The sequence below is a fragment of the Oncorhynchus clarkii genome, chromosome 6 (genome assembly GCF_045791955.1).
Source record: "Oncorhynchus clarkii lewisi isolate Uvic-CL-2024 chromosome 6, UVic_Ocla_1.0, whole genome shotgun sequence".
NCBI lineage: Eukaryota > Metazoa > Chordata > Actinopteri > Salmoniformes > Salmonidae > Oncorhynchus > Oncorhynchus clarkii.
Genome location: NC_092152.1, coordinates 25,609,467 through 25,623,257, shown reverse-complemented (window position 1 = coordinate 25,623,257; position 13,791 = coordinate 25,609,467). Strand labels below are relative to the sequence as shown.

General features: G+C 42.0%; 1 protein-coding gene across 1 annotated transcript in view; it reads right to left on the bottom strand.

The window, feature by feature from the left end:
- Nucleotides 1-2,355: 2,355 nt before the first annotated feature.
- LOC139410867 (neuronal calcium sensor 1-like) overlaps nt 2,356-13,791 on the bottom strand; it is a 31,626-nt gene continuing 20,190 nt past the window's right edge. Inside the window, exons 4-9 of the mRNA XM_071156468.1 lie at nt 12,076-12,214; nt 9,534-9,612; nt 8,998-9,086; nt 8,620-8,697; nt 6,543-6,656; nt 2,356-3,953 (exon numbers count right to left, since the gene is read on the bottom strand). Coding sequence (XP_071012569.1) covers nt 6,558-6,656; nt 8,620-8,697; nt 8,998-9,086; nt 9,534-9,612; nt 12,076-12,214 — 484 coding nt within the window. The 3' untranslated portion in view covers nt 2,356-3,953; nt 6,543-6,557. The remainder of the gene's footprint in view (nt 3,954-6,542; nt 6,657-8,619; nt 8,698-8,997; nt 9,087-9,533; nt 9,613-12,075; nt 12,215-13,791) is intronic.

The following is a 13,791-nucleotide window of genomic DNA, read 5'->3' as shown; positions in this document are numbered from 1 at the left end:
TCTGTGACTAAAGGAATTATAATTTCAGTCTCCTATTCCACATTTCTTCTTACACAAGAAAAGCATATAAAAGATAAACAATACCTTTTATAGGATGCTGCTGCAAAAAAAGAACTTAAAGCTGTTTGCTACAATGATAGACATTTTCTCTTTCTGAACCAACCAGGTCATACTTCAGACAAACAGCTCATTTGGAAAGTATTCAGACCCCTTGACTTTTTCCACATTTTGTTATGTTACAGCCAAATTCTAAAATGTATTTTCCCTCCTCATCAATCTACACACAGTAACCCATCATGACGAAGCAAAAAACGTTTTTTAGAAATGTTTGCAAATGGATTACAAATAAAAAATGGAAATATCACATTTACATAAGTATTCAGACCCTTTACTCAGTACTTTGTTGAAGCACCTTCGGCAGCGATTACAGCCTTGAGTCTTCTTGGGTACACTTGTATTTGGGGAGTTTCTCCCATTCTTCTTTGCAGATCCTCTCAAGCTCTGACAGGTTGGATGGGGAGCGCCACTGCTCAGCTATTTTCAGGTCTCTCCAGAGATGTTTGATCAGGTTCAAGTCTGGGCTCTGGCTGGGCCACTCAAGGACAATCAGAGACTTTTCCCGATGCCACTCCTGCGTTGTCTTGGCTGTGTGCTTAGGGTCAATGTCCTGTTGAAAGGTGAACCTTCGACCCAGTCTGCGATTCTGAGTGATCTGGAGTAGGTTTTCATCAAGGATCTCTCTGTACATTGCTCCATTCATATTTCCCTCGATCCTGACTAGTCACCCAGTCCCTGCCACTGAAAAACATCCCCAGCATGATGCTACCACCACCATGCTTCATTGTAGGGATGCCAGGGGTGCCAGGTTTCCTCCAAACGTGAAACTTGGAATTCAGGCCAGAGTTCACTCTTGGTTTCAGCAGCCCAGATTATCTTGTTTCTCATGGTCTGAGAGTTCTTTAGGTGCCTTTTGGCAATCTCCAAGCTGGCAATCATGTGCCTTTTACTGAGGAGTGGCTTCCACTCTACCATAAAGCCCTGATTGGTGGAGTACTGCAGAGATGGTTGTCCTTCTGGAAGGTTCTTCCATCTCCACAGAGGAACTCTGGTGCTCTGTCAGAGTGACGATCGGTTTCTTGGTCACCTCCCTGACCAAGGCCCTTCTTCCCCGATTGCTCAGTTTGGCCGGGCGGACAGCTCTAGGAAGAATCTTGGTGGTTCGAAACTTCTTCCATTTAAGAATGATAGAGGCCACTGTGTTCTTGGGGACCTTCAATGGGGACCTTCCCCAGATCTGGGCCTTGACACAATCCTGTCTTGGAGCTTTACAGACAATTCCTTCTACCTCATGGCTTGGTTTTTGCTGACATGCACTGTCATCTGTGGGACCTTATATAGACAGGTGTGTGCCTTTCCAAATCATGTCCAATCAATTGAATTTACCACAGGTGGACTCCAATCAAGTTGTAGAAACATCTTAAGGATGATCAATGAAAACAGAATGCACCTCAGCTTAATTTTGAGTCTCATAGCAAAAGGTCTGAATACTTATGTCAATAAGGTTTAAAAAAATATATAAATTTGCAAAGGTTTCTGAAAACCTGTTTTCGCTTTGTCATTATGGGGTGTTGTGTGTAAGTTGATGATAATTGTTTTTATTGAATACATGTTAGAATAAGGCTGTAATGTAACAACATTTGGAAAACATGAAGAGGTCTGAATACTTTCCGAATGCACTGTATGAGCATGGCACACTTTCGTCCTCCTTTTGCACCACGTAGTAACTCCAATTCTAATGGCTCTAAGATCTCCTGCACTCAACCAGATGGATAAGAATGAACAGACAGTGTTTAACTTGCTGAGAACCTGCCTAGCCTGTACCCAGCCACTATAAACCCAATCACTATGACTTTCACCCACACAGTGATGGCACATCAAGAACATCACTACTTCTTAATGGACTATTTGAAGTGAGGCAGTCTGCTGTAGGAATACTTAAAGTTAGGGCATAAAAGCTTACACTGTGAGCCTATGATGTTAGACTAGAGTATGGGTTTGAAATGGAAAGCACTCTTTACTCATATCTATGAACTGTCATAAAGCTCTGTTTAATGAACAAGTTAGTCTTTGTTTCACCAAGTGAGACCACCAGGCTATGATGGATAAATCCCTAATTAATGATAACAGGGTCATTTATGTTTCAATTGTACAAAAGCCAGAATCTCCATTAAAAAAATGCTTCAACCACTTTCTGTCTGAGTTCTGTTCCTGTATCCCATTTCGAATAAAGGGTATGAGGGAACCGAGCCACGATTTAGGAAACAAATTCAATCACACAAATGTAAAGGCAGCCACTTTTAAAATGATTTTTATTCTGTCCTCTGTGTTCTTAAATGTACATGACAGCACAGGGGGAAATGATCTTTCTCACTTGAGTAAGGCTAAATCAATGAAGCTGACAAATACCTAATGTTCAGACTGAAATAACCGAGACTGGAGGGGAAAAAGCATCATCGCATGCTGGGATCTGTGATTTCTGTTGAACACACAGGACAGACACAAAGACGACAGGCTCAAACACACAGCCCGCAAACAGCTTTACAACGAGAATGTATGCCTGTTTGTTCTCAATAGCCGAAGCCTTGTGTATACACAAGGTGGAGTAAGATGCGCTCAAAGGAAATAATGAGCCTCAATTGGGGTATGTCAACTGTGAAGAATTACACTGTGTTGCTTGGTCATGCCATTCAAGAAGTGGCTTTAAACATTACAGTGCCTTGATGGTAGTGCTGATGGGAAAGGGAACAGACATCTAACACAATAGGAGGCACATACCACAAACATAATAAATTAATCTTTACAAAAGCCACTCCCTGCCCACTTTCCCCTCAAATAAAAATCTAAAAGAAAGGAAGCAGTTTGTTTTAGAAGGACGATGAAAAAAAGGCATTCCATTTAAAAAAAAGTCTTAAGCTTAATTTCATGTGAATAAACAGCACTCCAACAAATGCAGCAAAGCAACAACTATTAAATGTTACACACCTATTTACACTGAGTGCACAAAACATTAGGAACACCCGCTCTTTCCATGACATAGACTGACCAGGTGAATTCAGGTAAAAGCTATGACCCCTTATTGATGTCACTTGTTAAATCCATTTCAATCAGTGTAGATGAAGGGGAGGAGACAGGTTAAAGAAGGATTTTAAAGCCTTGAGACAATTGAGACATTCATTTTAATTGCCTTTGAACAGGATATGGTAGTAGGTGCCAGACACACCGGTTTGAGTGTGTCAAGAACTGCAACACTGCTGGGTTTTTCACACTCAATAGAACTGAGGCTGTTCTGGGGGCAAAAGGGGGTGCAACACAATATTAGGAAAGTGTTCCTCATGTTTTGTACACTCAGTGTATACTATATCATATGTACATGGATTTATAAACAAGTTGATCTCTCTCCACACTCTCAAATCAGTGCCTGTTGATGTCTCCCGCTGTAGTCTTTCAGGTAGCCATGTCACACCACTATGGCTCTGTTGAGCGCCGTTCACAGTTCACACACACCTCAAGGGGTATCCTCCAGTGTAGACCACAGGGAAAAACAACCTTTAGACTCTCTCTAAAGCTGGTCTTCAGTGCTGTCCATCCCTTGTTTGAGTTCTTGAATGAAGTCCACAGACATATACCATCAACAAATTCCTTCCTCGCATGTTACGTTCAGTGTCTCTTACCCTCGTTTTATTTTACATGTTGTAATATCAGAGGGCTCCGAGTTGTTTTCAATGCTTAGTGGAGATGAATATGTGCAATTGAGGACAGTATTACACAAGTCTGTGCCCGCCTCCTCACCCTCCCACGTCTCCTTCTGGATGGTGCATGGAGGGATGTTGATGTTTGTAGATGCTTCTTCTCATAGCAGGTGTGATGGCACTGTGTTAGATTCACTTGGGAATCTGTAATAATAATCACCATTGAGTTCAATGTGGCAATGAAATCAGAGATGGAAACAAACAGTGCAAGATCCTATTGACAATAAGGGACCCTGAACTCTATAAGAAGTAAATGCAAGGCTACTTTAAACCCAAGCGGCCCCATGTATCTGTCTATATTGAGCTCAAAAACTCTGTCACATGTTGAGCCGAACATCAGCTACAATTGGCAATAATGGGCAGTTGAATACATTAGACAGAGGGAGGAGACCAGCTAACTGTCCTCTCTGCAACTGTGGTCTGACAATGGCTGCTCTGCATTGTTTTTAGACCATGCAAGTCTCTGCCCACTGTAATATAATGTCATCCTCAACAGATCAATTGACCACACAATTCATAGTTTCTCTAATTATAGCAACAACAACAAAAATGAGATTGTATGATATGTAGAACCATGTGACATTTCCATCACTGGGATGCTGCATGATTAAGATAAAGAGATGAAGATCACTTTATTGGTCAATTACACACAAGGTCCAACCAAACTGTTACTTCAGCTTTTAACCCGACCCCTCCGAAAGACACATACATACATACATACATACATACATACATACATACATACATACATACATACATACATACATACATGTACAGGTTTTTACACATACATACATACATATATACATGTACAGGTTTTTACATATACATACATACATACATACATGTACAGGTTTTTACATATACATACATACATACATACATGTACAGGTTTTTACACATACATACATATACAGGTTTTTACACATACATATACAGGTTTTTACACATACATATACAGGTTTTTACACATACATGCAGTTGAAGTCAGAAGTTTACATACACTTAAGTTGGAGTCATAAAACTTATTTTTCAACCACTCCACAAATTTCTTGTTAACTAACTATAGTTCTGGCAAATCGGTTAGGACATCTACCGTGTGCAAGACACAATACATTTTCCCAACAATTGTTAACAGACTAATTTAGAATTCACTGTATCACAATTCCAGTTAGTCAGACGTTTACATACACTCATTTGACTGTGCCTTTAAACAGCTTGGAAAATTTCAGAAAATTATGTCATGGCTTTAGAAGCTTCTGATAGGCTAATTGACATCATTTGAGTCAATTGGAGGTGTACCTGTGTATGTGTTTCAAGGCCTACCTTCAAACTCAGTGCCTCTTTGCTTGAAATCATGGAAAATTAAAGGAAATCAGCAAAGAACTCTGAATTTTTTTGGAGACCTCCACAAGTCTGGTTCATCCTTGGGAGAAATTTCCATACGCCTGAAGGTACCACGCTCATCTGCACAAACAATAGTACGCAAGTATAAACACCAAGGGACCACGCAGCCGTCATACCGCTCAGGGAGGAGACTCGTTCTGTCTCCCAGAGTTGAACGTATTTTGGTGCGAAAATTGCAAATCAATCCCAGAACAACAGCAATGGACCTTGTGAATATGCTGGAGGAAACAGGTACAAAAGTATCTATATACACAGTAAAACGAATCCTATATATATCCACAGTAAAAAGACTCCTATATCGACATAACCTGAAAAGCTGCTCAGCAAGGAAGAAGCCCCTGCTCCAAAACCGCCATAAAAAAAGCCAGATTACGGTTTGCAACTGCACAAGGGGACAAAGATCATACTTTGGAGAAATGTCTTCTGGTCTGATGAAACAAAAATAGAACTGTTTGGCCATAATGACCATAGTTATGTTTGGAGGGAAAAGGGGGTGGCTTGCAAGCCGAAGAACACCATCCCAACCATGCTGCACGGGGGTGGCAGCATCATGTTGTGTGGGTGCTTTGCTGCAGGGGGGACTGGTGCACTTCACAAAATAGATGGCATCATGAGGCAGGAAGAGTATATTGAAGCAACATCTCAAGACATCAGTCAGGAAGTTAAAGCTTGGTGGCAAATGGGTCTTCCAAATGGACAATGGCCCCAGGCATACTTCCAAAGTTGTGGCAAAATGGCTTAAGGAAAACAAAGTCACGGTATTGGAGTGGCCATAACAAAGCCCTGACCTCAATCCTATGGAAAATTTGATGGCAGAACTGAAAAAGCTTGTGCGAGCAAGGAGGCCAACAAACATGACTCAGTTACACCAGCTCTGTCAGGAGGAATGGGACAAAATTCACCCAACTTATTGTGGGAAGCTTGTGGAAGGCTACCCAAAACGTTTGACCCAAGTTAAACAATTTAAAGGCAATGCTACCAAATACTAACTGAGTGTATGCAAACTTCTGACCCACTGGGAATGTGATGAGAGAAATAAAAGCTGAAATAAATCTTTCTCTCTACTATTATTCTGACATTTCCCATTCTTAAAATAAAGTGGTGATCCTAACTGACCAAATACAGGGAATTTTTACTAGGATTAAATGTCAGAAATTGTGAAAAACGGAGTTGAAATGTATTTGGCTAAGGTGTATGTAAACTTCAGACTTCAACTGAACATATGCAGGTTTTTACAAATACATACATATACAGGTTTTAATATATACATACATATACAGGTTTTAATACATACATACATATACAAGTTTTCACTGCTTTACTCACCAAACACTTTATGCCTTATACCAGCCCATCGTACAGTGACAGTGCCTGCACAATGGAGGGGTCTGCCTTGGAACCCTCCTGAAACTCCTGCAGGGTCAACTTGCCATCAGCATTCTGGAATAGGAATACAGGAGAAGAGAATGCAATGGAACTGCAGCTGTATCACAGATCAGGCTACACCTGCGAGGGTAAAAAAAAAACACACCCTGTTAAGAACTCTTTTTATTTTTTTAAATATTTTTTTATATATATTGACTTTCAATGCTAACATTGCTATATGCATTGCTATATGTATGCTATATTGACTTTCAATGCTAACATTGCTATATGCATTGCTATATGTATGCTATATTGACTTTCAATGCTAACATTGCTATATGCATTGCTATATGTATGCTATATTGACTTTCAATGCTAACATTGCTATATGCATTGCTATATGTATGCTATATTGACTTTCAATGCTAACATTGAAAGTCAATAAAAAAATATTTAAAAAAATAAAAAGAGTTCTTAATAGGGCGTGTTTTTTTTTTACCCTCGCAGGTGTCGTTGAACATTGAAAGTCAATATATATAAAAAAAATATTTTAAAAAATAAAAAGAGTTCTTAATAGGGCGTGTTTTTTTTTACCCTCGCAGGTGTCGTTGAACATTGAAAGTCAATATATATAAAAAAAATATTGAAAGTCTTACCAGCAGGGGGCAAAAGTGTTTCTCAAACAAATCCTGAGTAAAGTACCAGAGCCTGTTCAACACGGCTTGGCTGATCTAGTTCAGTGCACTTGGATGGTCAGCTCTCTTCCCTCTGCCCATATAATTGACTGAGTGCTGTTGCTGTGCTCTGAAGCCAATCCTATTGGCTGATTCTGGCACCGGGTATTGAACTGACAAACACCCAAGCTGGCTCTATCTCATCTCTCACTAAGCCGAGGACGAGGAGGGCCTGAGTGAGCTGACTGGGCATTAGCACTGGGCTGTGGTGGTGAGGATAAATCTGTGGTGTTTATACACCGCAGGCAGTGTTGGTGACGCTGGGATGGCTATGGCTAAGAGGTTAAACTACACTCCCCGCCTCACTGCACTACAGCACAGGGACAACAGTAAGAACAAATCCACATTCAGTCATTTCTGTTGATTTTGCTAGTTAGTTCATTACAATAGTACTGCCACTTACTTGAACAACAGAGTGATCTATTATTTGTACAACAAAGTGCAAAATAGCTACCAACATACCAAAGATCAACACGTAGTTACATAATGATATCATATCATAACCCTCCCTTGGGTTGTGCCGTGGCGGAGATCTTTATGGGCTATACTCGGCCTTGTCTCAGGATGGTAAGTTGGTGGTTGAAGATATCCCTCTCGTGGTGCGGGGGCTGTGCTTTGGAAAAGTGGGTGGGGTTATATCCATCCTGTTTGGCCCTGTCCGGGGGTATCATCGGATGGGGCCACAGTGTCTCCTGACCCCTCCTGTCTCAGCCTCCAGTATTTATGCTGCAGTAGTTTATGTGTCGGGGGGCTAGGGTCAGTTTGTTATATCTGGAGTGCTTCTCCTGTCTTATCCGGTGTCCTATGTGAATTTAAGTCTGCTCTCTCTAATTCGCTCTTTCTTTCTCTCTCTCTCTCGGAGGACCTGAGCCCCAGGACCATGCTTCAGGACTACCTGGCATGATGACTCCTTGCTGTCCCCAGTCCACCTGGCCGTGCTGCTACTCCAGTTTCAACTGTTCTGCCTGTGATTATTAATATTTGACAATGCTGGTCATTTATGAACATTTGAAAATCTTGGCCATGTTCTGTTATAATCTCCACCTGGCACAGCCAGAAGAGGACTGGCCACTCCTCATAGCCTGGTTCCTCTGTAGGTTTCTTCCTAGGTTTAGGCCTTTCTAGGGAGTTTTTCCTAGCCACTGTGCTTCTACACCTGCATTGCTTGCTGTTTGGGGTTTTGGGCTGGGTTTCTGTACAGCACTTTGAGAGATATAAGCTGATGTACGAAGGGCTATATAAATAAATTTGATAACCCACGGCGGTGGTTTTGGGTTACTACAGTGTTTTATATAGCGATATACCTTGTCCATCATGGCAAAAATACGGTCCACTCTCTTCTCAGGTGTATTCTCTTCTTCTGGTAACTCTACAGTGTTCCCCTGGAGTACAGAGGCAAATATACTGTCAATATACTTGTCAATGTATTTTGCGGGGGTGGCAAGTAGCCTAGTGGTTAAAGTGTTGGGCCAGTAACCGAAAGGTTGCTAGATCGAATCCCTGAGCTGACAAGTTTTTTTTTTTATCTGTTGTTCTTCACAAGGCAGTTAACCCAATGTTTCTAGGACATCATTGTAAGTAAGAATATGTTCTTAACTGACTTGTCTAGTTACATGTAAAACACTATGTGCATTCTACCATTTCTCTTTGACATTGGAACATTTTAGCATTGTATAACTTACCACCATCAGATATATGGCATCTACGATGTTTAACATCTCGTCTCGTGTGATGTAGCCATCGTTATCAAGATCATACAATTTGAAAGCCCCTGTAAAGACAGCAAAAAAAATGGTGAATGCCCAGTACTGACTGTAAATAAAGTTGTTTTGAGATTGTGCAGATGGGAATCGGTGAGTGTATGTAGCCTTTATTTTGTACTAATGTATTGTATGCTTGCCAATCAGATTGAAAATGAGTGGCTGTGTGTGGGGGAGTGGAGTAGGATGAGGGTTTTGAAATGGAATGAACCCCTGCATAGTCAGAACCATTTCCCCCAAATATCTAAACCCAGGGCTCACACAGTAGGCAACATAATTTAGCTTAATGCGTTACCATGTCTAACTATCTCTCTTATTTGTTGTCTTCTGTGAGCCTGTTAAGCTCTTTGTTTTGTTCATGCATAACAATAGGATCACAAAGAGCCAGGTCCTGTCACTGAAGTGTCAAAGTGCATCTGGGGGTCACTGCATAATGTGAAGGGGTCATCTCTCCTTACATCTGAGCTTCTCGTCCAGCGTCCCCCGAGAGGTCACCGACAGGGCCTGGATGAACTCAGAGAACTCTATGCGTCCATCCTATTCAATGACAGAGAGAACAAGAGAGAGAGAGAGAACGAGGGGTAGGGGTAGGGGAGTCAGACAGGCAGAGAGAGAGAGTGAGAGAGCGAGAGAGGGGGGAATAGTCAGGCAGCAAGAGAAAGAGAGAGTGCGAGGGGGGATAATAGAGAGAGAGGCAGAGAGAGAGACAATTAATATCTTCTTTCACACTAACACCCCAATACACTTTGTTTGGTCTATTGCTGAAAACTTGTGCTCCGTGTCCGCTGCTATTTCTGCACTGCACCTGGCTCTCCCCCGAGGCTAAAGCATGTCATCGCTGGTCATTAGCGAGATGGATGCGTGCTGTACGATATTTTGAAAGTTATTACACACTCATAGAACCATTGTATATTAGAGCCAAATAAGTTTCACAGCTTTCACATCGATTATACATCTGAAATGGACATCACAGGTTTCTCCCTCTGTCCTACAGGGTAAAGCATTCTCCAGGCAGTTTTATTTCGCTCCAGCTTTCTTAGATTCCCTCACAGCATCCTGTCACAGCACTCAGAAGAATTTCCAATTACCTTCCAAATATTGGGGGCAAATCGGTGGCCTGCAGCTTACTGCTGCAAGGGTTCAATTTGTGCAGTACATGGAAATGTCTGCCAATAAGAGATAGTGGTCAAGTATAAAATGGAGTCATAAAGCAGCACTAACAAAGACAGACTGGCTGCAAATTCAGCTTGTTGAAGTTCTGAAATCAAAGCTCATTCAGCTGTACCAGACTTGCACTAATGTATTCTTTAATAGTGCAGAGTATTTTGCTATTCATGCTCTAAAGCAGCATATCTGTGACAGTAGCTGCTCCTAGTAAAGCCTGAGAATTGACACCTTGGATAGGATAGTAGTTCCCCACTGCTCATATTCAGATAGTCTGACCCCACTATTAAGACCAATGTGTTCTCTAATTACAGGGTGCTTAGCACAAATGAAGCCCATAAAAAAAGAGCAGAACCAGTGTGTGTGTGATCTCCATGGCACAAAACCCATTACCCACAGGCTATGGCCGCCAGGGGTCATCGGCCAGCCTGGAAGGGCTGTTCTTAACAACACATAGTCCATTTCCCTTTCATTTTCAGGCACCTCTAACCTGTGCTTTGTCAACCCGTCTCACCTCTGATTGGCCCCACAGAAGGGGGGGGCCAATCTCCTTTCTGTGCTCGGATTCCACCTCTGATTAGAGACCATTACACTCCACTACCAGTACCATGACTAGACACTACCAGTAATATGACTAGACACTACCAGTAATATGACTAGACACTACCAGTACCATGACTAGACACTACCAGTACCATGGCCAGGAACTATCAGTAACATGACTAGACACTACCATTACCATGACTAGACACAACCAGTGCCATGACCAGACACTACCAGTACCATGACCAGACACTACCAGTACCATGACCAAACACTACCAGTACCATGACCCGACACTACCAGTACCATGACTAGACACTACCAGTACCATGACCAAACACTACCAGTACCATGACTAGACACTACCAGCACCATGACCAGACACCACCAGTAACATGACTAGACACTACCAGTAACATGACTAGACACTACCAGTACCATGACGAGACACTACCAGTACCATGACCAGACACTATCAGTACCATGACCAAACACTACCAGTACCATGACCAAACACTACCAGTACCATGACCTGACACTACCAGTACCATGACTAGACACTACCAGTACCATGACCAAACACTACCAGTACCATGACTAGACACTACCAGCACCATGACCAGACACCACCAGTAACATGACTAGACACTACCAGTAACATGACTAGACACTACCAGTACCATGACTAGACACTACCAGTACCATGACCAGACACTACCAGTAACATGAATAGACACTACCAGTACCATGACCAGACACTAGCAGTAATATGACTAGACACTACCAGTACCATGACTAGACACTACCAGTACCATGACCAGACACTACCAGTACCATGACTAGACACTACCAGTACCATGATCAGACACTACCAGTACCAGACACTATCAGTACCATGACCAGACACTACCAGTACCATGTCCTGACACTACCAGTAACATGAATAGACACTACCAGTACCATGACCAGTACCATGACCAGTACCATGACCAGACACTACCAGTACCAGACACTACCAGTACCATGACCAGACACTGCCAGTAACATGACCAGACACTACCAGTACCATGACCAGACACTACCAGTACTAGACACTACCAGTACCATGACCAGACACTACCAGTACCATGACTAGACACTACCAGTACCAACCAGAGACAGCACCCTCAACCTTTGTACTATATGTTACCGTTTGTTTACTAAGATTGCAGTGACTTTGAAATTGTAATTTAAATCACATAAAAAGCACATGTACTTGTGGAGGAACAAATGAAGGAATCAACAATCAAGAACCTTGTTTTCATCAAAGACGTTGAAGACAAAAGAAGCAAACTTGGTGGGGTCACCAAAAGGGAAGAACTGCTTGTAGATGTTCTGAAAGCCCACCGCATCCAGCTGACCACTTGGACAGTCCTTTATAAAGCCTTTGTACCTACAGGACATGTTGATGATGAGAGGGGAAGGCAAAGAGAACACAAGAGAAGGTTAACAGGATAAGGATACAATTATGCCTATTGAATATAATATGAAAATGTGTTCAATGCTTCAGATACAGCTATTCACATGCAATCAGCATTTATCTAGTATAAAACAGCATGCTGTATCAAAATGTTCAACCCAAAGCTATTTGTCTTGCTAGCAGATAAGACAATGTCTCTAAACCGATGAAGAGGCAGAGGGAGTTTAATTCAAATTACTTTCTTGTCTCCTTCTGCTAATGTGCATAAATGATAGATCAATCTGTGAGCTTCTAGCGTCTGGAGATGATACATCCAGAAAGACATAACATCACAGTTAAATACAGAACCATGTTTCATATGTAATTTCCCAGTCAATCAAACATAGACAGTCTCATTGTACAACTCAATAAAGAAACAGTGTTATCAGTGGAATAACAAGCCTTTAATGGGTCTGTACAGAGGCAAGGAGGGAAAAGGAGAGGACAGATCCTGGGCTTCATTCAGTCCTTCCTTTGGCTCCTTACTCTGAAACTCATACTTTTAATCTGCCCAACAGACAAAACACACTCTTCCATGGCCTAGAATAGGACAGACAGACACAGGGAATATCTTAAAATATGCTGAGAAAAGTTTGAAGAGAAGACCATAAACCTTAAATTTGCATATCCAGATGTGGAGATATGCAGAGAAATGAAAACCCAGCGAAGAACAATGAGGAATCAAGTCTAATTGCCGTTCAGTGTGCAGGCAATACAAAGCACATCATAATCCCAAAATGACCCATTTCAAGTGAGATAGATTTCGTCTGGCTCATTTGTGAATTTCCCATTGTCTCCGTAAAAACTTAATCTTTTCAGTAGATTCATTGGGGAATTTATGCAAAAAAACTGTTCATGCAAAATCTCACAGCTCTCTAGATTTTATCAGTTGGTTAGCAGCCATTGACTACTAATTGGACATTAAGCAAGATGATCCCTATCTAACTAAACTAAATGTGAAGCAGCTCTTTCTAGTTTGAAGTAGCTCTGGCTAACTCAGTAGCATATGTGGAGTTGTGCATGGACACATATAGTCTAGCCTAGTGTAATGGATGCCCTGCTGCATGCTTAGCGAGTACCGCTTCCTCCTGATTCGGCGTATACCGAGGCTTGAACCCAGTACCTCTGCTTTGCTTCTTACCAGTCGGCACAGCCGAAAAGCTAGCTATTCAGTGACGCAAGTGGGGACACTTCAGGCTCAGGAGTGAGCTTCACACATCCCCATGTGATAGATTCATCCCCTAAACTTAATCCACAACGACCCCAGCGTTGTTCTGAGTGCAACTTCAGATCCAAATCACAGCACCATGTGTAACGGATGTCACGTTGCCAGTTTAGCGAGTACTGCTTCCTCCAGATTCGGTTCATACCGAGGTTCCAACCCATGGGATCTCTGCCTTGCTAGCAGACGTGACCACCCTCCCGGAGATTCTTACCAGTCGACGCCACCAAAAAGTTAGCTATTCGGCGGTGCAAGTGGGGACATTTCAGGCTGAGGAGTGAACTTCACA